The sequence below is a fragment of the Rhizophagus irregularis genome, chromosome 29, assembly GCF_026210795.1.
Source record: "Rhizophagus irregularis chromosome 29, complete sequence".
Taxonomy (NCBI): domain Eukaryota; kingdom Fungi; phylum Glomeromycota; class Glomeromycetes; order Glomerales; family Glomeraceae; genus Rhizophagus; species Rhizophagus irregularis.
Window position 1 is genome coordinate 2,590,468 of NC_089457.1, and position 27,980 is coordinate 2,618,447.

The 27,980-nt window shown below is 28.2% G+C and overlaps 8 protein-coding genes across 8 annotated transcripts; 1 reads left to right on the forward strand and 7 right to left on the reverse strand.

Annotated features, from left to right (window-relative positions):
* Positions 1–798: 798 nt before the first annotated feature.
* On the reverse strand, positions 799–1,741 carry OCT59_019902 (uncharacterized protein). The gene has a single exon (XM_066143843.1). The coding sequence runs from the start codon at positions 1,615–1,617 to the stop codon at positions 1,243–1,245; it is 375 nt and encodes a 124-aa protein (XP_066005553.1). The 5' UTR covers positions 1,618–1,741; the 3' UTR covers positions 799–1,242.
* Positions 1,742–6,546: 4,805 nt separating this feature from the next.
* OCT59_019903 (uncharacterized protein) lies at positions 6,547–7,083 on the reverse strand (the record flags this gene model as incomplete). The annotated part of the gene is made up of 2 exons (XM_066143844.1): positions 6,547–6,792; positions 6,859–7,083. 2 exons carry the CDS (start codon positions 7,081–7,083, stop codon positions 6,547–6,549), a joined length of 471 nt encoding a protein of 156 aa, XP_066005554.1.
* A 1,394-nt stretch (positions 7,084–8,477) lies between these two features.
* On the reverse strand, positions 8,478–8,887 carry OCT59_019904 (uncharacterized protein; the record flags this gene model as incomplete). The annotated part of the gene is made up of 2 exons (XM_066143845.1): positions 8,478–8,742; positions 8,820–8,887. 2 exons carry the CDS (start codon positions 8,885–8,887, stop codon positions 8,478–8,480), a joined length of 333 nt encoding a protein of 110 aa, XP_066005555.1.
* Positions 8,888–9,950: 1,063 nt separating this feature from the next.
* On the reverse strand, positions 9,951–10,643 carry OCT59_019905 (uncharacterized protein; the record flags this gene model as incomplete). The annotated part of the gene is made up of 1 exon (XM_066143846.1): positions 9,951–10,643. The coding sequence occupies one exon, from the start codon at positions 10,641–10,643 to the stop codon at positions 9,951–9,953; it is 693 nt and encodes a 230-aa protein (XP_066005556.1).
* A 400-nt stretch (positions 10,644–11,043) lies between these two features.
* OCT59_019906 (uncharacterized protein) lies at positions 11,044–12,226 on the reverse strand (the record flags this gene model as incomplete). Its single annotated transcript, XM_066143847.1, has 4 exons — positions 11,044–11,246; positions 11,329–11,650; positions 11,708–11,808; positions 11,878–12,226. 4 exons carry the CDS (start codon positions 12,224–12,226, stop codon positions 11,044–11,046), a joined length of 975 nt encoding a protein of 324 aa, XP_066005557.1.
* Positions 12,227–18,176: 5,950 nt separating this feature from the next.
* Positions 18,177–25,118, reverse strand: OCT59_019907 (uncharacterized protein; the record flags this gene model as incomplete). The annotated part of the gene is made up of 25 exons (XM_025317467.2): positions 18,177–18,569; positions 18,650–19,035; positions 19,123–19,460; positions 19,532–19,665; positions 19,744–19,861; positions 19,942–20,148; positions 20,230–20,519; positions 20,589–20,911; positions 20,992–21,078; positions 21,161–21,275; positions 21,344–21,421; positions 21,503–21,588; positions 21,673–21,790; positions 21,853–22,019; positions 22,094–22,205; positions 22,307–22,390; positions 22,466–22,573; positions 22,652–23,074; positions 23,166–23,377; positions 23,449–23,490; positions 23,571–23,878; positions 23,957–24,017; positions 24,180–24,539; positions 24,609–24,666; positions 24,747–25,118. 25 exons carry the CDS (start codon positions 25,116–25,118, stop codon positions 18,177–18,179), a joined length of 4,980 nt encoding a protein of 1,659 aa, XP_025178161.1.
* A 203-nt stretch (positions 25,119–25,321) lies between these two features.
* OCT59_019908 (uncharacterized protein) lies at positions 25,322–26,916 on the forward strand. The gene has a single exon (XM_025317468.2). The coding sequence runs from the start codon at positions 25,513–25,515 to the stop codon at positions 26,026–26,028; it is 516 nt and encodes a 171-aa protein (XP_025178162.1). The 5' UTR covers positions 25,322–25,512; the 3' UTR covers positions 26,029–26,916.
* Positions 26,774–27,973, reverse strand: OCT59_019909 (uncharacterized protein; the record flags this gene model as incomplete). Its single annotated transcript, XM_066143848.1, has 4 exons — positions 26,774–27,156; positions 27,232–27,489; positions 27,576–27,765; positions 27,842–27,973. 4 exons carry the CDS (start codon positions 27,971–27,973, stop codon positions 26,774–26,776), a joined length of 963 nt encoding a protein of 320 aa, XP_066005558.1.
* Between the last annotated feature and the right edge of the window lie 7 nt (positions 27,974–27,980).

Sequence of the window (27,980 nt, forward strand, 5' to 3'; positions counted from 1 at the left end):
TCGTTAAAAAATAGTTTTTAGAACAAATAATATAGACAATAACAAAATTATGAAGTGGAAGCAATTGTGCATAGAAATGATAGCAAAGTTGAACCTTTGTGGTATATGAAAATTAACTAAGAAAAAGATATATTAATATAATCAATATATGTGATGAGAAAGTTAAAGTTGATGGTAACTTGGAATAATAATAATAATAAATAGTTATTGGATGGGGGAAAAAAGATATCTACCGCTTTGGCTATTAATCGAAATACTGTAAAGACCAATATCCCCCATGAGTTATGGTTCGGTCATTAGGAATACTGAGGAATTAATTCTACTAAATAACGTCTAATTTATAGCGTGTAAGAAAAAAATCACAAAGTAAAAATTATTGTAATATTATGTTACATTTGATATCTACAGAAGATATAATCTAATTTGGAGTTGCAATTTAAAAAGTAAATTGAATGATAAGGGAAAGGAAGGCAAAAATCAATGTTTAATTTAAGTGGGAACAAAGAAAAATTATAGGAAAGAGAAAAAGACATAACAAGAATTGAAAATTGATGTAATTGATTATTTGATAAGTGGGTATGGAACAAGCGTGCAGTTACACTGTTACATGAATAACCAAATTACATTTAATAATGTATTTTAGTGATTAAAATATTAGCATCTGACTAATGATGAAAAAACGGAAGTTTTCAACGCTATAATTAATATAGATAAAATTAATATTGAAATAATTATAAATTTATTGGTGGTAAAAAAGAATATAACAGTTAGTTTATTTGTCAATCAAAATCATTTAGCGAACGTTACTAAAGATTTTAATAATAATTCAAGTACATGGATACGTACATAATTGGTTTACAGAGAATAATATCAAATTACATATATTCGAAAATAGATGGGAAAAGTATCATGTTTTGCGTTAGAAGAAAAATATTATATATGAGAATTATAGGAATTGAGTCAAGAGGAAAACAAATATAAAATATTTAGAAGATTGGGAGTATACGGAATTGTGAAAATAATGAATATATAGAATAATTAAAACAACGATAAAGTTATAAATTATGTATATATTGACGCCGGGAAAAAGAAAATTTAAAAATTCTAACAACTACTTAATAGTGAGTTCGTAAAAATCGCTCAAGAACCGTCTGTGTAATATTAGTTGAAAACAATCACATGAAATTACTCGTCTTCAAGTTGCATTTCTTGAAATCTTTGTTGAGCCGTTCTTTAGCTTCTTTATTCATGCTCTTGTTTTGCCTTTTCTTTCTCATTAATTTGTCTAATACGTTGTCTAAGACGTTCTTGAAGTTCTTTAGCTCTCAAATATTCTTTACTTTCCATTTGCTCAACCTTACGTTTGTGAGCCTCCTCAGCTTCTTTTCTTAATTTCTCTTCGTGTTCTTGCTCATTAATTCCAAGACGTTGTCTAATACGTTCTTGAAGTTCTTTAGCTCTCAAATATTCTTTACTTTCCATTTGCTCAACCTTACGTTTGTGAGCCTCCTCAGCTTCTTTTCTTAATTTCTCTTCGTGTTCTTGCTCATTAATTCCAAGACGTTGTCTAATACGTTCTTGAAGTTCTTTAGCTCTCAAATATTCTTTACTTTCCATTTGCTCAACCTTACGTTTGTGAGCCTCCTCAGCTTCTTTTCTTGCAATCTTTTTTAATTTCTCTTCGTGTTCTTGTTTTTTTCTTTCTTCCTCTTTTCTTTTCAATGACGAGCCTTCTCTTGTTATTTATTTATTTATTTTTATTTAAAATTAAATTTATTTCGCAAGAAGACGGATCACGTGTGATGATGCAATCTGTGCGACGTAAATCAAAAATAAACCTCAGTACTTTTTTACCGGAATATATTTTATCTCACTCAGGAACGTAACATATTTTTTTATCCGAGTCTTATATCACTATAAAAGCACTATGTCTGAAACTAATACACATGCCATGAGACGCTCACGCGAAATTAAAAAACATTATATAGATGTCTCATACTTACAGCGATAGATTATTCGCAAGGAGATTAAGGTCGTGCGTTCCTTGTTATAACGGATCAGCCAATTAAATTCTTTGAATTCACTATAATCTTATGGAGGATTCGTTATATCAAGAGTAGACTGTATATGCTTTTAAAAATACCATCCATTCAAAAAAATCATTCATAAAATAATCTAAATAGTTAATTACACTATTTTTCTTTCTTTTAGAGATCTTTATTTATTTACATATTGAATCATTACAATTCTTCAAGGGATGGCAGGTGAACCTGCATCAGTTCTTGCAGATTCACCAGGGAGTGTAAGGAGAAAATATTGAGTTCGATCTCGTCCTACCGCAGTTCGAAGAAAATATGGCATTGATTCAATGCGCGACAAGTACGTTGTGGAAATTCTTCAATATTATCAGGGTGCTACGGGGAAGGAAAGCCTGAATACGAAATAATTGGTGATGAAAGCACTGGATGAGTCGATGATGTGATCGAGATAGGCTATTCCGTTGCACTACAATTCGAGGTGGAATGGGTGGATAGGAAGCCGAGAATATTATTTGCGTCACAGAGTATAAACCACGGCGAAACGTAGTCGGAGGCTTCGCTCAGAATATCATACAACTTGGAAGTTCGTTTCAAACTAACAAGAGAAAGCGAAAGCGGGAAATGTCGATGATTTTGACTATCTCTATGGTATTAAAACCCAATAACGCAATAATCTTTTTATTTATATTTAAATTTTATTTATTGTGGAAAAGTTAATTTAACGAAAGAATGTGGATGGTGTTAATTCAATAGACAAAATGATGTTGTTTTTGATGAACTAAGAGTCATTAAATAAGTCACTTTCTTCTCTTATCAACCCCCTTTATTGTCATCCCACATATAGTCCATGAAGAAATTAAAAATCTACTTTTTAATACATATTCAACTTTTGGTGGTAGTAGACGAAATTAAGATAGAGTAGCATGTGTGTGGGCTAAGATAAATTTACTGTATATCGTTTGAAAAATGATCAGCCGTTAACCAAAGGTGCGTAAATTGTTGCGCATGTACATTAACATAGAAGCATTATATATCCCTGAATTATGTATTATTTTTCTATCTCTGTTGAAAAACTAGTTCAATGCGATAAAGAAAAGGCAAAACTTATTTCAAACTAAATTGTGGTATTGGGAAAATCAAGCGGACGAATCACGTGTAATTTCCCGATCATCTATTTCGTCACCTATTGAAGACCATTATATTTAGAAAATGGATCAATAGCTTTAGAGTTTAGATCAAACTAATATACCTAACTTCAAATCGCCGGGGAATAGAGACGAATGAATTTTTGGACTCTGAATACAAGAAAAGATTAATAGTTAGGGAAGGGAGTCGAGAAAAAAAAGCTTCAGGATTTAAGACCGACGCAACAATATCTTCATCCTCTAAAGCGCAACCGAAATGTGCTTTGCTAAATACTATTTCTTCCAAAATAAATTCCGTTCTCAGGATACCGCGTCCATTCTTTTCCTTAGATATTTCTTCTGATACAACAATTCCATGCAATGGAATTATAATGATTATTACGGGAAACGAGCTTAGGAATTCCAATAGTAACTGCGAAAATATAGAAACAGATTTTCCAGTGAATCAATGTACTTATTCTTTCATGTATTTTTTATGGGCAGCGTCCCGCACCTGTAATCATTTCTGTATTAATAAAAATTCCTCACACTTATCATCTGATGTCGTGCCAAGTTGGCTCAACGCCATATGTCATAAGCGGGTTCAAATAATCAAATAATAAAATTTTCTACGCCCTTGTGACACGCTGGAAATGTAAGAAAATTTAAAAAATAAATAATTTCTATTTTTCTGTTTTTGTTTATATTTTATACATTTCTAAAATGAGTGGATTGAAAAAATATAAGATTACTGATATTAATAATTCCGGAATCAATTCATTTGTGTGGTATAAAGATGATTCAGCTCCAGATACTTGAGGAATTTATGGATAGATTTCTATTTAAGGGGGAGAAGAAGCATTCCCAAAATAAGACTTGGAAAATGTTTTTCATAGGCGAAGCGATGAGGATTCGAGGTTGTGTCCAAACTGTAAAGGGAAGATGCAAATCCCAATTGGTTTCCTTGGTGTAAAGATTGCTGGTTAAAAAAAACTTCGAGATGACTTTCCTAAATGGACAAGTGGAACGCTGACATTGATATTCTTATACGGAAATCCCAAGCCTATTTAAACCACATATCTGGAATGGATTAAACTAAAGCAATTCGCTAATTGTCAATATATTGCTGAAGGTGGTTTTTCTAAAGTTTACAAAGCAAAATGGCTCGATGGACCCCATGAAAAGATAATCTATAAATAGGCCTATTCGCGAAATTGAAATCATTAATTGCTCAAAAAGAATAGCTAAAGATTTCGTCAACGAGGTAAAGCATTAACACCTTTATTGTTGCAGGCTTTAGTAAAGAAGAATGAATGGACTAACTGTTGTAATATTATAAGATTATGACCACTTGATACCTATAACACTATTAGTAATATTGTTTCCACTCAATTACATGGGAATACAATATGTCCATCTATGCTCTGGTTATGGACTATTTCCCTGATAGAGACTTGCGAAAATTTATCAAACAAAATCTCAGATGGTTACAAAGGCTTCGTTTTCTTAATGATATAGCATTAAGCCTGAGAATTATGCATGAATTGAAGATAGTTCATTGGAGACCTCCACGGTGGAAGTATATGAATTACATGCAATTATCACCGACTTTGGGTTGTCGCGACCAGTAGACTTGCCTCGCCTACATGATCAAGGAAATTACGAATTGTTCCATGGGACTGAAATCCTTCAAGGACAGAAGGAATCTCTAGCTTCTGATGTTTATGCATTTGGAATTATTATGTGGGAATTTTCAGCTAGCGAGCATCTGACATTTTATGAGTGGGATCATCTTTCACTTATACATAACATCTGTGAAGGTTTCGACCAAAGATTCCTGAAGGAATTCCTCCTTTATGTTCGACATTTATGCAAAGATGCTGGGATGCTGATCCATCGAAAAGACCCAGTAGTGAGGAGATACATAAAACTTTGTGTGATTGGTATAACTCTCGAGAAAATACTGCTAATGAAGAATTACGTTTTCCAAACTAGATCTTGGCGATCAATGCAATGTTATCGCCAATACGCTCCACCTCGCCAACGGATCAAGAAGAATTCTAAGCCAGTTTACCGTAGTCAGTTTGTTCAGAAATCAATACCAATCGCAATGCTATTGGAAAATATAGACAATTGAATATTAATTAACAATTTGTACAAATGTTTGTTTTTATATTCATATTTACGCAACCGCTTGGCATTTTTGCACTGTTTTAATAAGCAAATTATATTAATAAAGTTTTTCGCTCAATAAGGGTTTGGATTCTTTTAACTCATGAATGCATGCGTTAGCGATCATGTTACCGTTATCTGAAAACGTATTCCGTCACGTCATTATTCCCGAATTTTTTAGAATTCAGACTGCGCCCTTGCACATGCGTGTCCAGATCTTTTTCTCTTACAACTCTTACAACTTTATAACTTGTAATGCGCACATGATACAATTTTCACAACTACTAGGAAATGGAAACCATTTTAAGTCCGGAGAGAAATTTATATATGTAATTTAAAATTTTTTTATCAGCAACATGAACAATTGGTAAATAAAATAACAAATATTTATTAAAGAATCTACAATTTAATTTAATAGATAATGTGTTATATACGCTATCTTTTGTCCAAAAAAATAAATTTCGTTTTGATATCCACATCATCTAAATCCTTACCAGTAGCGACAGCATATAGTTTAATCGTTTTGATGTATTCATTTAACAGAGCTGTCACCCTGCGTGGTTCTTTTACAGGTTCTAAGACCGGTGAAGACGGGTATGACCCTAACCAATTGATGATATCTCTTACTTCAAGAAGGCTGTCTACCCATAACTGTCAGGTGTATATTGATTGTATATCTTTAATAAAGCGAAATAAATATATAAATTTCAGCAATCACAAATCACATGATTAGTCACCGCCAAAGATTTTGAATGGCTTTGCCTGATCATTTGGCTTCCCTCTTTTTACGAAGTTTGACTATTGTATAATTTTTCGCGGGAGGGGTATGGTTTCTAGGACAATGCCTTAAAGCTTCGGATAGCCTTTGATAAATTTTCAGGTTCATGAGTTACTACTGCAAATACAGCTCCTAGTTTTCGTAAATATCAAGGGAGCCAATCGTATTTTTTTGTGTATGGAAACATTTACCACCAGGCTTTCCGGGAACTGTTAACTGTCCAGATGAAATGGCATCCTGAATCCATTAGAGTAATTGCTTGGCTCGCTCTTCACTCTTTTCCAATGATTTAAATGCACGAGGAATATCTGCCTGCCCCGGTGTTTTGCATAGCCAGTCACACTTCCATTAGAAATGCGCAAACTCTTCACTTCGGCAGGACTACAGAGCATTATAATTACATCATAGTCATCTAATCTCTCCTTGACTGATTCTAATGCAAGTGCTCTGGATAATCGATCCCTTCATTTTCACGAAGTAAAATCTTTTTCTTTTGTTCTTCATTGGCTAATCGGGTTGTTTCAGGATCTAATGTAGCAGAGATTATTTTTTCTGGGATATCGAGCTTGTGCAGTTCTCTTTGAAGTCTGGAGAGGCGTGATGAAGCAGAAGTAGCACTTGTGGCTGATTCAACTAAGGCCTTAGATAAAGCTTTTACTTCCGTTTCATTAAGATTGTCCTGAACAATGTGCTGGACCTCCTGGACCAAATTCCCAATAGACTCTTCTTATGAAACTTGACATACATTCACTGTACCCCCTCCGATTCCATTTCTTGAGGGTAACAGGAGTATTAGGCACGACTCCACTTTACTCCGACCACCTTTCTGAAAAGGAATTAATGCAGTGACCTGTTCGTCGTTAAAATTATATCCATTCCAAAGTCGTTGACGTGCTTGAATTCTTTTCTTTCTTTCTGTTAGGCGTTTAAGTAATTCAGGTGCAAATTGGTTAAGGACTTCAGGGCGCATCTCCGAATTGAGATTTTTATAATTGTAATTATAATTATAAGTTATGGTCTTTAACGAACTGGGTCACAATTGCGGATATGTTATTAGGTTATACTGATAGAATTAGATTATACCAGTACAGGGTTATACTATGCAGATAAAACTTTCAAAATTTTCTTGGTGAAATTTCAGCGAACATTGTTCGCCTAAAATCACATGATTTCGGCAGGCATCCAGGCGACCAAAAAATGAGACCAGCTCAGGATGAGCATAGCCTAGTAGAACAATGCGCAAATTTTGTCTTACGTAAAGGGAGATATATTATTGAACAATCCAGCCATCTATGAGGAATCAATGAAACTAATAAATCGATGTCTCCTAAAGAAGTGGCTCTCCTTCAGACTCTTCTAGAACTATTACCAGGATTTATTTGGGTCTTTTTCCAATGGAAACGTTTTATCAATTACATGATTTAAACCAAGACAATTATCTCATTGATTACGTAATCAACAATCGGAATCATGAAATTTTTTTTTTTTTTTCACCAGAAAAATTTGGCATCTTAAAAAGTTTGTGATGGAAATGAAGATCAATTACTTCAGATTTAAAACTTTTCTTGAGGGTTTTCTTATAGAGAAAACACACGCTTCTGAAAGAAGATATTAAATCATGCATTGTTGTTTCTGGATTGGTGAAAGAAAAAAATTGTGAATTCGTTTAGTGTACAATTTATTCAAAAGTAAGTAACAACATTTCAAGAATAATACTAGTTTAAATAATGAATATACAGACGTAAAATGGTATATTGTAATAGAGAAGATGAAAAAGAAAAAAGGAGTGATCTGATTAAAGGTAAAATTTGTCATTAATATCTAAAATTAATGCAATAATGATGGGATGAACTTAGAAAAATTCACTCTAGTTTGAAATATTTTTATGAGTTCTTGATCTTGGCCTGGAATTTCTTTGGAATCGTTCTCTTTCAGAAAAGAAATCTAAATTTTATGGTGAAAATTACGATTGTCATATTAAAAAAAAGGCCAATTATTTTAATAGAACTGCGATTTTGCAAAACTTTTAATAAATACAACTCAGTCATAAATAGAAATTACATATTTATTAATTTTATTTAAAAAATAAATTCCTTTATTATTTATAAACCAATAAAACACTTTTTGATATTATATAAAAAAAAAATTTATGAAGTTCGCAAATTCTAGATTCTTTTTAATAATAATTCCATAATATTTTCTATTTATTGATTAAGTTATCCATTTGTTGTTTAAGTCCAACTTTTGTTTTGAAAGTTCTTCTTTCGTTTGTTCTTTTTGCATCTCTAGTTTATTATCTTGTTCTCCCTTATTATCTTGTATTTTCACATTATCTTGTACTTCCTCATTATCTTTTTCTCTTTATTATCCTTGTTCTACTCCAATATAATTTATAATACGTTCTAATTGTTGTTTAAGCTCAACATTTTGTTTTATAAGATCTTCTTTAAACTCAATATTTTGTTTTGTAAGCTGATCTATTTTCTTTTCTAGTTTATTATTATCATCAGAAAATGCCACTAACTCTCTCAATTTCTTACTGATAAATGGAGGATAATTAAACACAGTCTGTTCGTTATCAATTGCATTAATTAATTTACGAATCTCGGTAATAGGTATATCATAATAACTTAAAATAATTAAATATATTAATAAAATACACAAAAATAATATTAACAGATTATGTATAGTATAATTAATACTTACATCCAATCTGGAAACCATTTCTTGTTATTACATTGCCATGGTAACATATAAAATAATTCAATCTCCATAATAATCTTTAAAAAGAAAGTAAAGCGTTAGTTAGTAAAATAAAATTGATATAATCAACAATGTAAAAAATAGTTACCTGTGCTTTTTGTAGTAAAAATTCTTCTTTTTTGTTATAATCATTAATTGCTAGATTGAATAGTCCAATAAATAAATTCATAAGATAGATTACTGTGAAAAATGTAAAAGTAACCAATAAAATGGTCATAATAGAATGTTCACGATAAGTAAATGATGATAAAGATCCAGAATCACCTATAATTATATCAAAAAGTTATTAAAATATTTGTTTTTTTTAAAAAAAAATGCTTTATAAATAAAATAATAAATTATTACCAGTGAGAAGGTTATATACTGCTAAAAGTGAAGTAGGGAACCAATTAAATAAATTTGTATTTGAACCAGGATCTTGAATTATTGTTGTAATATATTACTTATAGTTCCATCTGGATTAACAAAAACATATTTAGTTGCAACATTTCGCGGATCATTATCATCATTAATACTATTTGATCTTAGAACAATGAAAAATGCTTGAGCATATCCAAGTACTATAAATAATAAGACCACTAAAAATGGAAAAACTTTTTTCGCAACACCAATTATTATGGCAAAATAAATTCCAAATGATTCAAATACTCTAAAAAATAATAAAAATTTAAAACTCAATAATATAATAGATATTGACGTAAGCAAAATTGGTTGGTTGAAATTAATGAGCCAAAAAATGGTAGGTAAAAGATATGCTCCTACATCTATCAATGATTAAATCAAGTTAATTTAGTTTAAATATAAAGCAATTATAAAATATTACTTACCAAATAAATTCCATAGTATATCTTTAAAATAATGCTTATAATTCCATAGATATTGTCGAATTTCAAAAATTAAAAATGTTGAGCCAAATATAATGGAAATTATAAAAAGTAATTCAAAATAAGAATCAGAAATAGACTTTTGTTTTTAAAGTAGAAGCTAATGAATAACAAATATAAAAAATTGTATAGAATAACCAGATCAGATAATAGTAAACTCTTCCAAAAGTTTTCCACTTAAAATCTATAATCACGGTAAAATTCCACAAATTATAAAATGATTACTATCTATATTACAAAATAGAATAGATTTTGGTTTATATAAAAATTCATTCCAAATACTATTACTTTTTGGTATCATCATGATTATTTTTAATCCTGTGATCATTTTTTTTAGAATTGTGATTATTTTTGATTTGATATCGTGATTTTTTTTAGTCACATTGTTCTCATAGTCATTACGTTTGGAGTCATCTTGGTATACGCAAATTTGAGGAAAAGGAACAATGAAATTGACTACTTCATAATTTGCTGAAATAGGCTTAAAAACATTATTATTTGTATTCGATTCTTTAATGTAAATAATGTTTGCATATGAATGAAGTGAAGGATTTTTTGAATTTCCAATGCAAATACAATAAGGAGATAATATAATAGAAGTGGATGAGATATATTTGATTATGAAATCAGGATAATAATCACATAATATTGCTAGGTTTAAACTTATAATAGTCATGTAATTTTCGGAATAATCTTGAGTTAATTCAATAATTTGTTGAACAGCATCTTGAATTTTGTTTTCAATTGCTATTTTTAACATTTTAATTCCAAATTTTGGTAATACTAAATTATCATTTATAACATCTTCAACTATATTCCTTCTATAATATTTATCTTTTATAATTGGTAGGAAAATATTCCCTGTCCACTCTCCATCATCCATTATAAATATTGGGAATGGTATTGAGTGTTTTGAATTATCAAATTCATTTTGTAAAAATTTTCCGATAAGTAGCTTAAAGTGTTTAAAGTGTTTATAAATGTTGCTGTGTCTAAAATTTTCACCAAAATTCTTCCATTCATTATTATGCCAAAAGTATCGTTCAATCTTATTTTCATTTAATGTATAAATACCGATTCCATGCACATCAATTACTACCAAATCCTGGTTATTTAATAGTTTAATTGAGAATGTACTATTAGGAGTACATGTGAAACTTCTTTTAGTTTTTATATCAAGACTGCCATACTTTGTATAATTTTAAAGGTAGATAAAGTATAAATACTATTTCTATATACGGTCTTGTTTGATAATTGTTGCAATTTATTTTCATCGATTCCACTTATTCCATTTGTAACACAAAAATTCTTTTATTTAATTTAGTTATCAAACTTGTTGTATTATTAAAATCATCGGAAATGTCAATTTCTTCATAGACTTGATAAGGATCTACAAGTTTGCTATAATTTTTACAACAAATGGCTAATCTTTCAGTATTTTTCAAAGTTATGAATTTAATTCGCCTATCATACTCACTTTTACCACCTGCGAATAAATTATAATTAGAATTTATAAAAATCTACCATATCAAAAAATATACTGTATGTATTGTAAAAGTAATACTCACACTTATAAATCAACATTCCATTTTCCATTGAATATATATTAATAGTATCCTCCCCTGATCCTATCGCCAATAATAACGTTTGATTTTTATTCACTGTTATTTGATCCTCCGAATAAAGAGTAAATTCATGGTATTTTCTTTCTAAATTCATATTCATTGTCAATAAATCAAATTGAAACATTTTACTGTTATTGACAATATTTAGAAATAACTTTGTTCGATAAATAGCCGATTCTACTTGACCATTTAAACTTTCAGGAATTTCTATATCAATAATTAATAATTTGAGAATATTCCCAAGGAACTGTGTCTTTTGGTTTATCTGTGAAACAGTACTTGTAAATTTTGCGATCTCTTAGTGATACTTGAATTAAATCACCATTAGGAAGGAATCCCATGCCATAGTAGCATAATCAACTTGATGCTTTAGTTTAAGAAATCGATCACTACTAGTACGATCATTATTTAAATCAATCAACCCTACATTACAATATAAATTATTAATTAACATAAAATTGAATCACTATTATTTTGAGTCAAAATAAATACCTACAATTATCCTTACTACGTAATAACAAGATTTTTTTAACTTAGCGTTTGTATTGAAAATATATCGATTTTTTTTTTTATCAACCTTAAAATAAACATCGGGTTGTTGTGGACCATTATTTTCAACGTTAACTGACCATTCAAGAACCGATCTACCATATTCTGTATAATCCATGCATTGAGAAACAAAAATTTGATGAATTGATTTCCTATGCATTTCAGTTTTAACAAAAATATCATCCTTCGTTTCTGATGGAGTTTTTTCAATTTCTTCCTTATGTTCTTTTATATCAGAAATATCAATCTTCGTTTCTGATGCGGATGTATTACTTTGAGTTTCAACTTCCATTATTGCGTGAACGAAATTTTATTTATAAAAATTTATGAAAAATGAACATTTATTTTATTAAAATTTATCATTTATATTAAGCATAATAAATATGCACGCCAAGAAAATCAAATTTTTTTTAACGATAAAGTTAACTTCATTTAATTGAACAAAAAAAGTAAAATTAATATTTCATCATGCATAATGTTTGGTACAAAATATTGCGCCGGAGAGAACGATAAAAAAAAAATAACTTGTCTTTAATTTGATTATGCAGGATAAAATAGGAAGTTAAAATCAAACAATTTAACATTATTAATCTATGCCATTCAATTTGTAATAATTTACGAGTTCTCTAAAAAAACCAGATTTTAAGATTATCATCAAACTATCTTATCTTTTTTATGTTTATAAAATGAGTTTCGAATAATAAATAATTCCGTGATACCGTAACAAATTGAGATTATTAAGACATCTAAAGAGCGGGTAACATTGTGAACAATGAAATAACGGTGAATATAAAAACAAATATTAGTGGTTAAAAAATAAAGTAAAAATTAAAAAATTTATCATCCAATGTGTATGTGGGAATTTTATACCCATTTACAGCTAGCAGTTAAATTCATTTGGCTTATTTGATTGTCCAAACCGAAAGCTATAAAAGGTTAACAATGTCAGACATATATCCTGACAATCATTTATTATTAAACGCCAATTACTAGACCTGACACGCTTTTTTTTTAAGGTTTGACTGTGTACAAAAAAGTTCAAATAATATGCCAAAAGCAATCTACTCACATCTTCTATTTGATCCAAAGAAGTCGATTTTCGTCATTAACATCACAAGACCCAAGAATCTACATCAACATAAAGGTTATTTAATAAAACTGGTTAAAGCCACTTTGTACATTTGATATTTCATTAGCCTTGTTATAATACAATTTCTCCAAGGAATGAAAAAAATTAAAGTGAAAGTTTATTCGTTTATAGTAACCATCCATTAATTAACGATCCTAATATACTATTCTAAAAATATCATCGGCTTATATGATCTACACTACTATTTCTTATTTGTAATGGTCTTAGAACATGTTAGAAATTCTAATACCTTCACTTCGAAAAGAATGTTACGTGGTCTTGTTGAATATTCCTGCTATAGAAAAGGGTGTTTTATTTATTTATTTTATGTCAAACAGGCAACAGATTAAGTATTGCTATTATTCAATCAAAATGAAAGTTATTAGCGCTGCACAAATACAGTTGTCATCTAGCAAAAGCCAGACCCTCGCTTCTAATAAAAAGAACCCCATAGTCCTACTCTCTACCACGACCAATAAAGAGTAGTATTAATCGAACTGAAAATAAAAAAATAAAACCAACAAAATAATTAATCAAAGACTATGTAATACTAGGGATTCTTATTTTAAAAGGTGTCAATCAAATATATAAAAATTAGATGTCTTCAGCCAATTAACGGGCTGCCACCTGTAAATACTGTAAGAGGTGGATTGGTTCACACTATTCAGTTTTGAAAATCATTGGGGAAGAATAATAAAGTATGATGTAGCAAATTGTCTACTGGGGTAAAAATTTCAATGATTTTGGTGAAATGACTAATTCTAGAAGGAATTATTAGTCACGTTACTTTCTGTTCATGGCGTAGAGTATCATGTGATATCTTGCATAGATAACGTACTAGCTCAAAATTAGGTCTTGCTTTCCTTATCAGCCAATGGACAAATAACATTTTTTTGAAGTCTAGACCGAAAGTCTAAAAACAACAAAAAAGACTTTCTTTTTAAATGAATCATGATTTTAGTCGATTCCACCTAACATGTAATAGAAATGCATTAACACTCGAAGTTTCTAGATTTGAACTTTATAACGGTCTATGCATGTTTCCATTTTACTTTTCTTATACGACTTGAGTATCACTCAGAAGTGACCCAAGTTTAAACGTTTCTTAGAACATAATTATTATGAAGATTCTTTTAAAATCCTAAAAAATCAAAGACTGAGAACATGAGGATGAAAAACGAACGTTAGGATATCTATTTCAAGGAATAATTGGTTAGTGATTTGCTTTTTTAAAATCAAATTTTTCGTTTTAATTTTTGAAATAGATAGTTCGAATCATTTTATGGATTTATACACTAGGACAAGGTTTAATGCGTGTAATATCTTCTGGTTTACAGTATACTGAAATCCTATGAAAAAAAAAGTAGAAGTAATATCTGTATAGACTGAAACACATAGCAATGAGTCAGTGATCAACCAAGAAACGAAAGGCTTATAGCACACGTTTGTGAAGACCTAAGATCCAGCTTCTTGATGGTCCATAGATTGTCTTTCAATATACATTAGCTTTCATCCTGGGATCTGCGTATGTTATTCAGATTCATAAAATTCTACACGTACGAATTCCGAGTTAATAGTTTAGTCTGAACGTTTTTGTTTTTTTTTTTCTTTAAAAGTGGACTATTTCTTAAAATTTTTCAATGAATTTATACGAAATCTGAATCGACCGTAATTTCGTCTAGATCTATTCCCAGGATTTATTTCAGTTGTTTCGAGGTTGAGGAAAATTTTTAACAAATCATGCTCATATCATGGTTACTTTTTTCGTTACCTTTTTAACATATTATATAAGTCAACGAATAAGTTAGACAAGTTCATGTTATAAAACGAAAAAGACACTTCGAAATTTATTCATCATATCTCTATCAAGACTCCAAGTCTGTAATCTGTATTTCTGATTGTACTGTATGACGAGCACACATCATCGACGAAGAAACACTTAACGCATTTCAAAATATATCCGATATTTGATTGCGAGAGGTCTTCTACTGGTGATGTTAAGTGAACTAAATGAGAATATATCGAAGACAAGCATACTGATATATTATATCGTCATCAATGAGAGTATACGTAGCAGAAGAAAAATTTTATATCTCCGTCATTGTTAACGGCCAATCCTCCTTCAATGTATGCTAATAATACTCATTATATAATAAACATAAATAATACTTGTAGTTATATGAAATGAAGAATAATAGATTTTTTTTTTATTTGATGAAAGAAACATCGAGGATATAAAATGTGATCAGTATGTGTCAGAACTAATAATATATTTGCATTACTTCGATGCTCTGTGTGAGATCCAACTTGACTAAAATCATTAAACCTTGATCCCTTGACCATCCTTTTCCATTCATCTACAGAAAATATGTAATGCATCGCATGAAATTGTATGCAAGAATAATTCTGTATGAATTTCTGATCGAAGTGAATTAACATACCTGAATTTCTATTATAGACATTTTTTCCATAAAAGCTTCTTTTAGTCCAAGATCAGTATCTATCCATAAAAAATCTCCGTGAAATGAATATTGATATTTTTTTGTTCGTAAATAAGCCTCTTTTAGGATCACAACTGAATATTTACAAAGTATGCATTTTTGTTATTACAGAAAGTCTATGATCACGCTCTAAAACATTATTTCGTTTGAGATCAAAAATCTTATATAAGATACAAAGAAATATACTTCTTGATCCGATTTTCTTCTATCTATGATCTTGCACAAGCCATCATAAATTCATTCCTAAAATATAATTTTATCATTTGATCGTTTCTCCACTTCAATCATCCGAACAAATCTAAATCAATAAAGCATTTTAAAACATCTTTATTCTCCAAGTGGCGATAATATCACCAATCAAATAGATAGTTTTTAACTGTGTATTAATGAACGGGTAAAGTAAAGGTTAATTTCTTTACATTATGTTACCGTTGGTAACGAAAAGGTTGATGATTTAATATGATGTCCGAATATTTAGAGATCTCTTTTGAAGTAGGAGAATCAAAATCATTGTTACTTCATCACATGTGTTACTAGGATACTAATAAAGTCTTCACCTTATTATCTATCATACTCCACATTTATGATACTTCAATATATGTGTTAACACCAGAGTATGGACATCATATCTGGCTGTAAAAGGTACTTTATTGTTAGAAGTTAAACAAGTAGAAATAGAAATAGAAAAATTAATAAGTATATGCATAATAATGATTATGTCAGTAACTTATTATAATAGGCTACAATTACCAAATAATTTGGTTGAATGGTTAAACTTAATTTATAAAGAAAGTAGTAACAAATCTGTGATAATAAATGAAAATATTATCAATTATACTATACTTAAAATGATTCAGATAATAATATTAAATTATTTTGAAAAGCCAATTAATTATTATATTAAATATTTTTCAAAGTTTAAAATTATTAATATTCATTTGTAAATTGTTATCAAATATCTCAAATTGTTACAATTAGTCTCCAATGCTTACTACTACATACAAATAAAAATTGAATAGGCACAAAAGCATATTAATGATAATTAGAGCAAGACCCTATTTTCAGATGAAACAGTCTTCCAACTCTTTCAGAATACTGTGAAGCGTTAGCATAAGAAAATTTGGCCAGTACACTTCATGCCAAAAAACAGAACAAAAATTTTTACATGAAGCAGATTTTACGTAATGGGCAAAACAAGTTTATTTGCTTTCATCGAATAATGGACATTAAATTTTATGTTAAAATCATTGAAAACCATATTCCAGAAATTAATGCAATGCTTGAAGATGATTGGAGACTTTAGCAAAATAATAATCTAAAGTACATAAGCCATCTTGCTAAAGAATTCCTCAAAAATAATCCTGTCTTAAATCTTATAGAAAATTTATGGCCCATTATTAAGGGGAATGTGGAACATCAAATGCCAAAAAATCTTAATAAATTAAAAAGATTTATGGAGAGGAATGGTCAGCAATTTCAGAAACTATAATAAATAAAGAATCTAGTTAGTTCAATGAAATGATGTTGTGAGCTTATTATTGAAAATAATAGAGAGCGAATCTCCTATTAATTTTTCTTATCAAAAAGAGCTGGTTTTCAGCTCTCAAATAAAAAAAAATTTTATATATTTTTATATTCTCAACGTAAAGTTATTGCTGTTTATTTTATTCTAGTTTTTTTTGTAACACATTGTACCTTTATTAACAACTTTTTAAAATTAGTTAAATTATAAAATTTGCCTATCAATACAAGTATTAATATGAAAAAGAATCTGATATTATTTTATAATATAAAATTTGCAATTAAAATTATATTTATATAATAATTATAAATTTTAAATTTACCATAAAATTTATTAAGAAACTTGCTTTTTATTACTTAAGTAAACTGATTTTTCATAAAATATTATATATATTTATATATTAAAAAATAGAGTTTTGCCAACTTGCAATCTCTTATTATTTTTTTTTTTAAAAAAAAATGATTATTCATTTTATTTTATATAGATTTTATTTATTTGGATATTATAGAGTATAATAATCAAGTTTTTTTATATTCTTGATAATGTTTCTTGTTTTTGATTATAACTATAATTTACATTTTTTTTTGAAATTTGGGTAAAATTATATAATTATATAAAATTTACTAAAAGGTTAAATAAATCACCTAGAGTTAAAATTAGTTTTATACTAAAAAATAATACTTATTTTTTACTAATAAAATATAAAAGTTTAATATAAATTTTTATATATTGTATTAAAAAAAAAATAAATAAATTATATGTTAATATAAACATAAAAAATTATTATTTTATTAGTAATTACAAGACACCTTCAAAAATGTGACATTTCCACTGACTGATATATTTTTTATACTTTAATAAAGTAGATAACATTTAAAAAAAATATAAATATATATATAGTATTTATAAGATATGTTTGTATTATAATAATATTAATAAAAAAAATGAGAATATATTTTTTTATTTAAATTTAAATATTATTAAATCTATTCTTGTCTAATGCTAAAAAAAAGGTATAATAAATATTAAATAGCTTATTAAAATCTAATGCACTAAAATCTAATTTAACTACAAATTCTTTATATTTTTTTTATACAGAAATTATATTTTCCAATTCATTATTTTTTTTATTATCCTGAATAATATTAGTTTCTTTAATAATTTGTTTATCCTTTTCATTATTTTCAGATACCGAATTTTCATTACTTGCTTCAAAATTAATAGTAATTTCATTACTTTCATTATTATTACTTGCACTGTTACTTGAACTTGATTTTTCTGTAGATTGTGGAGGTGGAGTAGGAAATAGTTCATCCTTAAGTTTAGGTAAAAATTTATCAACTTTTTCCCATGTAACGTTCCATAATTCAACTGATTGTTTAGAACTAACACCTGTGGGTGATGTCATTCCTGGTTGATTAATTACTCCTGATGTTGACATTACTAACAACATATTTTTCAATGATTCCGGTACAGCTTCTCTCTATTTATTTTAAAAAAAAAATTATTATTATTATTTTGCAATAAAATAATCGCATGAAATATACGAAAGTTATTACTTACTAATGAATCATTATCACCAGTAGTCATATATCTTTCCATAACATCCAAAATTTGACACCATAAACTAATTAATCCGCCCCATTCAGCCAATCTATTTAAATAATGTAAAAATATTTTACACAGTAACCCCGAAGCTCTCATTCTAATTTCATCTATATCACTACTATCAAATCCTTTGCATATGTCAGGTTTAAGTAATTGATCAAGTAATGGAAATAATACTACATCAAATATTAGTACCCATTCCGTTGTCCCATGTGATACTAATTCTGGATCTAATAATGATCTTTGTAAATATGATAATGCATGTTGTCTTACTTCTTTATATGGACTATAACATTGTTGACTTAATCCCGTTAATATTGGTAGCCAATATGTTGACCATGCTAGTTTATTTCAAGGGAAAAATAAAAAAAAAATAAGTAAATTTATTTAAAATTAACAATTTCTTATTAATTATAATTATTTCTTACCTTCCACTGGTGAAGCATTAGATTCATTTAATAATTTAGGTATCTCCTTATATAATTGATGTAATAATTCAACGGATTTACGTGCTCTCTCTACAATAGCAGCTTGTGTATTATTTATTCTTGACCTGGGATTTCTAATTTGAGATGAATTTTCATGTTCAGAAGTGCCTGAAGCAAATTCCGTTAATAATTCAACACATTCGTTAAAATTATCACTATTAATATTTTTATTTTCTTTGATTATTGATGCTATTGCTTCAAATGAATATTTTGATGCTTGTGGATGTGTTGCTGTTGCTTTAAATAATGTAAATACATTAACCCACGGCTTCTTTCCCCTAAAAATAATAAATTATATAAAATTAAAATCTTTTAAAAAAAATGGAATCAACGCATAATATTTATTTACCTTATGTATGATGCATCCGATTTTATTAAATTTAATATGCCAGCCATCATTTGTTCTCCGACCGAATTTATAATATCTATAGGCAAAGCTCCCAATAATTCTAATGCCTGTAAAATGTCATTTGTCATTTCATCCTTTTTTTTTTAAAAAAAAAAAATTAATATATATTTTTCAAAAAAATAAAAAAAATAAATGAATTCATTATACATTACCTTATGAGTTAATCTAATACATAATCTCAATAATGCTACAACGGTTCTTTCAACCAAAAGTATACTATTACTTTTAGATTCTTTCAAAATTCCAGTAATATGTCCAAATAAAATGGGCCTGGTTTCAAGCAAATAAAAACATCAGCCTAAAATAATAATAATAATATATTATCCATACAATAAATTTCAATTACTTACCATAAATAGTGTATCCTATCCCGATTTTGTAATGTTACATTAATCATTAATTCTAAGAAAAATACGGCTGCAGGATCATAAGAACCCTCACGTGATAAATTATTATTAGAATATAACTTTGTATCTCCAACTTTTATTGTTGTATTTCCATCTGCAATAAATTTTAACGCTTTCATCAAATGTTCGAGTGATTCTTGTTCCAATAATCTATAAAATAAAAATTTCAACAATATTTTATTAAAAAAAGAATCACATTTTCCATTATCTAACTTTAATTTCAAAACTTACCTTATATCAGCAAAAAGTTCTTCTAATCTACAGACTTTAACACAATCAACAGTACATCTACTAAATTCAATTTCTTCTCCCGTTGTAGGGGGTTCATAATTACTTTGTGATAATAAATATGAGGATAATGCTGATATAAATGATCCATCATTTTTTCTTTCTTGTTTTATCGTTGATGCTCCTTTTGGCTTCAATGGTATTGTCGTTGTACCCGCTAAGAAATCTTCAACTTTCAACATATTACTCGGTAATAATGAATTTATAAATAAATTCTTTAAAATTTCCAATATCTACAAAATTAATTATTAATAATGATGATGATGATAATAATTATCATCAAAACTACATAAATTTCTTACATATTTCCATCCATCTCTTAATATATTTCCATGTTCATTAGCAACAGCAAATAATACTACGGCTGCTAATTGTCCTTTATAATTCCTTCCAAATTGGACAGCTAATTGGCTAACAGTTATTTCAGTATCTTGTACTTTAACTGTTGAATTATTAGCTGTTCCATTACTATATTTTGATCCTAATAGTCCTGTCATTTTAGCTAATGACATTATAATATAATCAAATACATCATACAATTTATATGTTGCTGATAATTCTGCACATTGATGAAATCCTGTTATTGCTTTTTGTAGCGTTGCATCATCTGGTGCTGTACTAAATGCTAAAAGAAATAAAAATTGTTTTTTTAAAAAAAAAGTTTTTTGGATTATTCTTTATGTTAAAAGAGAACTAAAAATTTACCATATGAAATAGCTGCAACTGTAGGTTTCCACGCAGAAACAAACATGTCTTTATCGTATACAGACACATCACATATTATTAATGGGCCTAACGAATTAAAAGAATAATTAAATGTTTAGGTTTATAATCATTGATATTACGATATTAATAAATAATAATTTTTTATTACCGCTATTTTCAGCTCTCCTTAAAAGTTCTTTCCATGCATAATTAAATCCAAGTTGTCCTTCATGTTCTTCAGGCATGATAATTTCTCTTTTTTTAATAGCGTCATAAATAGCGTTCTAGATTACCAAAAACAAATGTTTTAGAAAGAAATTTTCCAAAAATACAATTAAATCGTCTAACTTACCAAATATTCAGGAGAAAAATCTTTATCATTATTAACTTTACGCAAATTCTTCATATAATCCTCTATTGTCATACGACGCTAAAATAGGTTTTTTTTTGAATATTTTTTTTTTAAAAAAAAAATTCTGCATTCATATTAAAGTAATGAGAAGTATCATACCCGAACTTGAGGATTATGTAAATCAGTATTTAACATAATAATAGAATATGCCAAAACAAACGTAGCTGTTTGAGTTTCAATATCAGCTATAAAAATTTTTGTGGTAAAACAATTATTATATTTTCTTCTTTTAAAAAAACTTATTTTAAGACACAAAACTGTAATCATACCTGGCCCAGTTTCAAAATATGTTATTGAAAATGTTTCCATAATTCTTTCGATTTGTTGCGATTCTCCAGGTAATCTAAAAGATTCCAACATTTCTCTTAATGCTTCATCAACCCTTTTCTATAATAAATAGAACTATTAGTCAATCATTTCTAAAAAATTATACGATTTATTTAACTTACCCCTTTAAAATCAAACAATTTAATAAATGCCCTTAATATATCAATATTTGCTGGTTTTGACAAATAGTCACCCAACAATTGTTTATTTAATCTAGGTGTAGTCTTTAAAAAAGAAGCGAGACTTGTATTTTTGTCAACAGAACGATCATTATATATAAGACCGTGTTCTAAAAATCAGATAAAGTAGTATCAATAAAAGATTAAAATAAATTTCTATTTCTATTTTTATACAACTTCTTACCTTCAAGAAATCGAAGACCAAGCTTTGGGTTTTCATTAAATTTTGCTGCTCCTTCGTTCAATATTTGTTTCTTTTGCTTTTTTCGCAAAAGTTCTTCTGCAGATTGATATGTCTTTTATATGAATTAAAATAAATAAAAAAAAAATACATTAAATTCAATATTAAAAAGAGAAGAAAAATCTTTTTAACATTATTATAACTCATTCTTAATACCGCAGGTCTTAATCCAAAATTATAATCTGTCGCTGTCAATTGATCCCAGGATAATCCGCGTGTAGATGATTTGTTGTTATTTTTCTATTTAAATAAAATGGAATATTTAATTCTATTCAAAATATTTGAATATTCTAATATATTAAGATAATCAAATACCTCAGGTTGTAATCTATCCACCATATGATTTACATACATTAAAAGAGCATCTAAGCACACAGCATGCGAATTACTTATAGAATATCCAGTAGAATCTGAGAACGAATTCTAATGAAAAAATTAAAATATCAAATACAATTACGTAATATTAATTATATTTAACAATCAGTCATTTAAAACACACACCTTACTCAAAAATTTAACAAGTTCCTCAAACAAGTCTACACAATCAATATTGCAATCATAATTCACCCATAAATCCACCATAAATGAGGGGTCTCTTGTAAAGTGTCCCAAAGATTCCACTAAAAGTTCTCTTACTTCACCAGTAGCAAAAATGTTTTCTCCACTTGAACGTAAATTGCGTTCACGACTTGTATTAGGTGCTGAAACACCTGATGCCTGTAGTGAGTCACCGGATCCATTTTCATTTGAAAATTCAGCATTAAATGCTGATATTAAACTATTTGCAGGTGGTGTTAACCTTTCAATCAAAAATGACAAATAAAGTTCTTGTTGTAATTTAAGATATGGACGAAGTGTTCCAAATACAGTTGATATAACACGAAGTGCAAGTGATAATAATGTCATATTATCGGTTCGTACAAGCTTAAAAAAAAGTAAATAAAGTGTCAGACTTATTTAATAATATAAATTTTTAAAAAGAAAAAGTTTTAATAATAAAATTTTCTAAGCTTACTTGAAATAAATACTTGCATAATTCATCAACTGCAAAATTACGTAAAGTTTCAAATCGTCCAATAGTACGACCACCAACTTCAAATGCAACATTTAGTATACTAAGTGCCATAAGTCTCATAGTATCAGTATGTTGATGATCATGTGGATTAAGTAAGGAAATAAGAACTCTCAGTAATTCTCTTATCGAAGGCAACCCGAAAGGCTTTGGATCTTAATAATAATAATAATAATAATAAATGTTAAATATAGCAACTTTTTAAACTAAATAAAAAAAAACTCACCTGTTTCTTTTTCATCTTCATTTAAGACTTCATTTTCTTGATCTAAATAATAATATCAAATAAGCATCAATGATTGTATTTATGTACTTAAAATGCATATCAAAATATCAAAATTAAATTACTATTATCTTTTTCCTGAATTAGATTAGATGGATTATTAATAACTTCTTCTCCTTTAATATCTAGTTCAACTAGTTCATCTTGTACATCGTCCAGTGTGGACAAATAATTATCGCCATTTTTTGCAGAAAGTGATAATGTGGGAGGATTTGGTGCTTCTGTGACATCATATTCTGAAGAAAGAGGAAGAAGAGGGGATTTTGGATCTGGTGGAGCCATACGCACTTGTGTGGCATCTTGCAAAGTGCTATTTACACCATCATCTTTTTGTGAGTATCCTGCTGCAGATTCTTCTTCCAATGATTTAAGTCTATGTTTAAAATTTTGAAATATGATTATTAATATATTCTAAGATCTGTTATAGATGTTAAATAAGGTGCCACTTTACCTCTCAAACATGGTTTGTACCATAACAATCATTGTATACTCAGCTGATCTGCGCAACATTTCTTAAGTAAAATTAAAACGTTAATAAAAGAAAAGAAAAGAAAAGAAAAGAAGGAAAAGAACATCAAAATAAAAAAATAAAATAAAATAAAATAAAATTAATAAAATAAAATAAAATAAAATAAAATAAAAATAATTTTCTTAAAAAGTATATAAAAACTTACCGCTTAATCTCATTTGACAACACATACTCAAACCAGTTTCCATCATTTCACAAAGAGCTTCATCACTGAGAACTTTACCCACTTCACAAGTTAAAGCCAACCTTAAAACATGTAAAATTTTCAATAATACAAATTCATCAGATACAGAATCACTTGATTCAAATTTACAATGAGTAGCAGCGGATGAAAGTTTTGACATTGCTATTGGTAATTTTGGTGAATTCATATTTAATATGCCATATGTTAAAAACTTTTCTAGACTTCCTAATGCAGTTGCTGTTATTGGTCCATTAGTGTCTCTTGATTTGATTACTTCCAGAAATGGTTCTAACAAAGTTTCAGCATCTATTACCCCCTCATCTATAAAATTAATAATTAATATTTTTTTTTTTTTCAAATCAAATATTTATTATTATAAAAATTAAATACCAGACAAATTGGAGATTTGCACCCTAAGTGTAGTAAATCCACTTAATAATGGACTTTCCTAAATGATATATATATATATTAATTAATTATTAATTAATACCTATACTAAATCACTCTAAAAGTAAAGTCTTACATTACCTTATTTCTATAACCAATTTCATTAACTGAAGTTCTGCCACCTCTCAACCCCATACTTATACCTAATCCACCCATATTCAAACCATTATCACTCATACCAGCCCACCTTGAATTCTTCCTCATTGCACTTGTAACTGCAATGATTTCTGCATGAACCAAATGTGACCAAGATAATTCACATGTTGCTAGTATTGTAGGTTTTTTTTCTTCATGATTTGTTTTCTTTGGTGATTCAAGAAGTCGTGTAAATGATTGATATTGTTGAGTATTAATGAATTGGTTATTATGAAATTGATTTATGGAGGATTTATCATTAGACTTTGTAGAAGCTGAAGGTTGTTTTTGATCATATGGAACTTTAAGATATGACATTTGTATAAATTAATTAAGTAAACGAAATTGGTTCAAAAAAAACCGAAATAAAATACAAATAAATAGGAGTTTACAGATGTGTTGGCATAGCGTGATTTGAGATTTTTTGCTAGTTATACAACAGGGAACATATTTCTGATTGGATCACAATCATGTGATTTGAACGTCATTTATATTGGCAATGCAATCAAACAACTTCTATTATAATGATAATTTCTTCTCTTGGGAGAATAATGTATAAATATATTGGATGTAGAAGAAAAGATACATGATATAAAAAAGATGTTTACGAATGAAAGAAAAGAATTTTCAAGGGAAGAATTATTTGATTTAAGATATAAAATACAACGAGTATTATATAATCAAAGAAATAGATTAATAAGAAAAGGAATAAATGCACAACATGAAGAGACGAAGATTGGAAGAAAGTGAAAGGAAACAACAATTAGCAAAAGACAAATCATTATTGACAAAACACAGAATAAATAGGATAGGATGGGATATGGAAGAAAGAGTTTTAGAACCAACAGCATGGAAATTAGCGGGGGTATCATCTGGAAGAATTGAGGATGTTAAAACAGAAGAACAAAGGAAAAAATATAACGAAATAATGTATAAAGCACCATGTATATTGAAAGAATGTACAGATGAGTTTCATAATTTTATAGTAGAATATTTTTTAGATATGGAATTTATAAATGAAGAATATAGGAAAATATTTGAAGAAATATTATTAGAGAAATATCGAGATAAAGTAAATAAGGTAATACAGAAAAAAATTGTAGATTTAGGAGAATCATTAAATGGAGAAATAATAGAAGAATTTGAAAAAAGGATAAAACAAATAGAATATAGTAGTATATTACCAGAAGTACGAGAAGGAAATGAAGAATATTATACAATCAACTAGCAATGTTAAACTGCGAACGTCGAAATTCATATATTTTTGTTATATTAAATGGCTATCGTCCATACTACAGCAAGTTGTGGAATTCGGCAAATAATAAAGAACAATCACATTCAGTTTTGTTCTCGATTGCTAAACCACTGACTTGATTCATTGACTGAAAGAGCAATATAATTATAGCTTCACAATCTTATTTTCTTAAAAGAATAAAAGAACTCCTCGTCCACCAAATTCATTTATTTTGTACCGTAAAGCAAAACAAAAGGATATTCTTGCAGAAAATGAAAAGACTGATCTCCTTTTATCGAAGTCACAATTAGCAAGTTGAGTCGAATTAGCGATGCTTAGACAAAAATCTTTTAAAAGATTACCATCGGGCATCATTTATAACTATACGAGATACCCAATTAGTCACGTGGAAAATTATCAAGTTCAATAATTCGAGATGTACAGTACGTAATCGCGCTTTTAATAATTCATGAACGCGTTAACGCAGATGAAGGATAATCATTATTACGATGATCATAACTATAAATGAGTTAGTAGAATAAAAATATGAAGTAGATGAAGAGATTATTTAACACAATGTCCGTGGATCAGACAAAATAGGCCTTATTAGCAGATTATATTATAGCATTTTTAATTTTAATTTTTTTTTTTTTTGTTCTTTTTTTTTTTAAAAAAAAATTTAATATGAAATGAAATTTCTTCCTTTCTTTTAATAATTAATGTAATAATCAAAATTTTTCTATTTAAGAATTTGTTTATCCAACAATCTATCAAGAATTTCTTGAAAAATTTCTATCCCAGCAGGATGACCTTTATATTCGGCAGCCAATTTTTTATATTCAGGAGTATCTTTCATTTCCTGAAAATTATCCACAATAAAATTTATAATGTCATCTTTAAGATCATTCCATTTCCAAGCTTCATTAAATAAAACACTCATAGCATTTTTATTAGTTAATCTTTTAAAAATTTCAACTCTAGCTTTTTGACGTAATTTTGTTAAAAGATATTTATCAGCTACCCTAAATATTTCAACAGATGGTACTAAATTAAATCTAACTTCATCCGTATAAATATATCTTAACATTTCCAAGAATACTACTTTAGAAATATCTGGTACATCTATAATAATATGTTCAATAGTAGTATCTGTTGAACCTAATTCTACATTATGTTTTGAAATTTCTGCCCATCTACCTTTAAAAAAACCAGAAAAATATTCTGAACGTTCTGATAATATAGATTTACTTGCATATACAACTCCATCTTTAACATTAAATAATACATCAGAATTTTCTGGAACATCCAATTGACGACTCCATGCTTCTGTAATATCTTTGGTTTCTGGTCTTGTCGTAAGAACCGAATTATACCCTTTTAATTCTAAATCAGAATTTACAAATGTTACTCCGATTGTAACTGGTGCATAATTTTTCATTTTTTCAAAGCTTTTCCCTAAAAAAAAAAAAGAAATCAAATCCTTATTAAATGTTCTCATCATCATCAATCATCATTATCATCAAGTTATTTGTTTTACCTACCCCAAGATTTACCTCTTATAGAGTAATCATGAGTAGTCATTATATAGGATTTATTATATGAAGATGTTTTCATAAACAATGAAGCTTCAACGTTAGCTCTATCACTCCAGAATTGTGTTGAAATGGCTTCTTCAGGATTCGGGATAGCCGTTAAAAATACTAAACAACAATGTGAGTCCTCCGGATCATTCTAAAAAAAAAAAATAAGAACGAAAATAAATTATTTTGTTTCTTTTTTAAATAAGAACAATATATTTATCGTTTACCGGTTGATATTCAAGTTGCCAAAACATATTATCTGCTGTTGAAAAAATTGGTGAATAAAAACTTTTCCCTTCAATTTTTTTAAGGCATGGAATAGTAAATTCAAATGTTGCTTGTCCTTTGATTATTGACATAATGGAA

Coding starts and splice junctions, on each gene's coding strand:
- OCT59_019902 (XM_066143843.1), bottom strand. CDS start 1,617: ATGGAAAGTAAAGAATATTTGAGAGCTAAAGAACTTCAAGAACGTATT.
- OCT59_019908 (XM_025317468.2), top strand. CDS start 25,513: ATGCACAACATGAAGAGACGAAGATTGGAAGAAAGTGAAAGGAAACAA.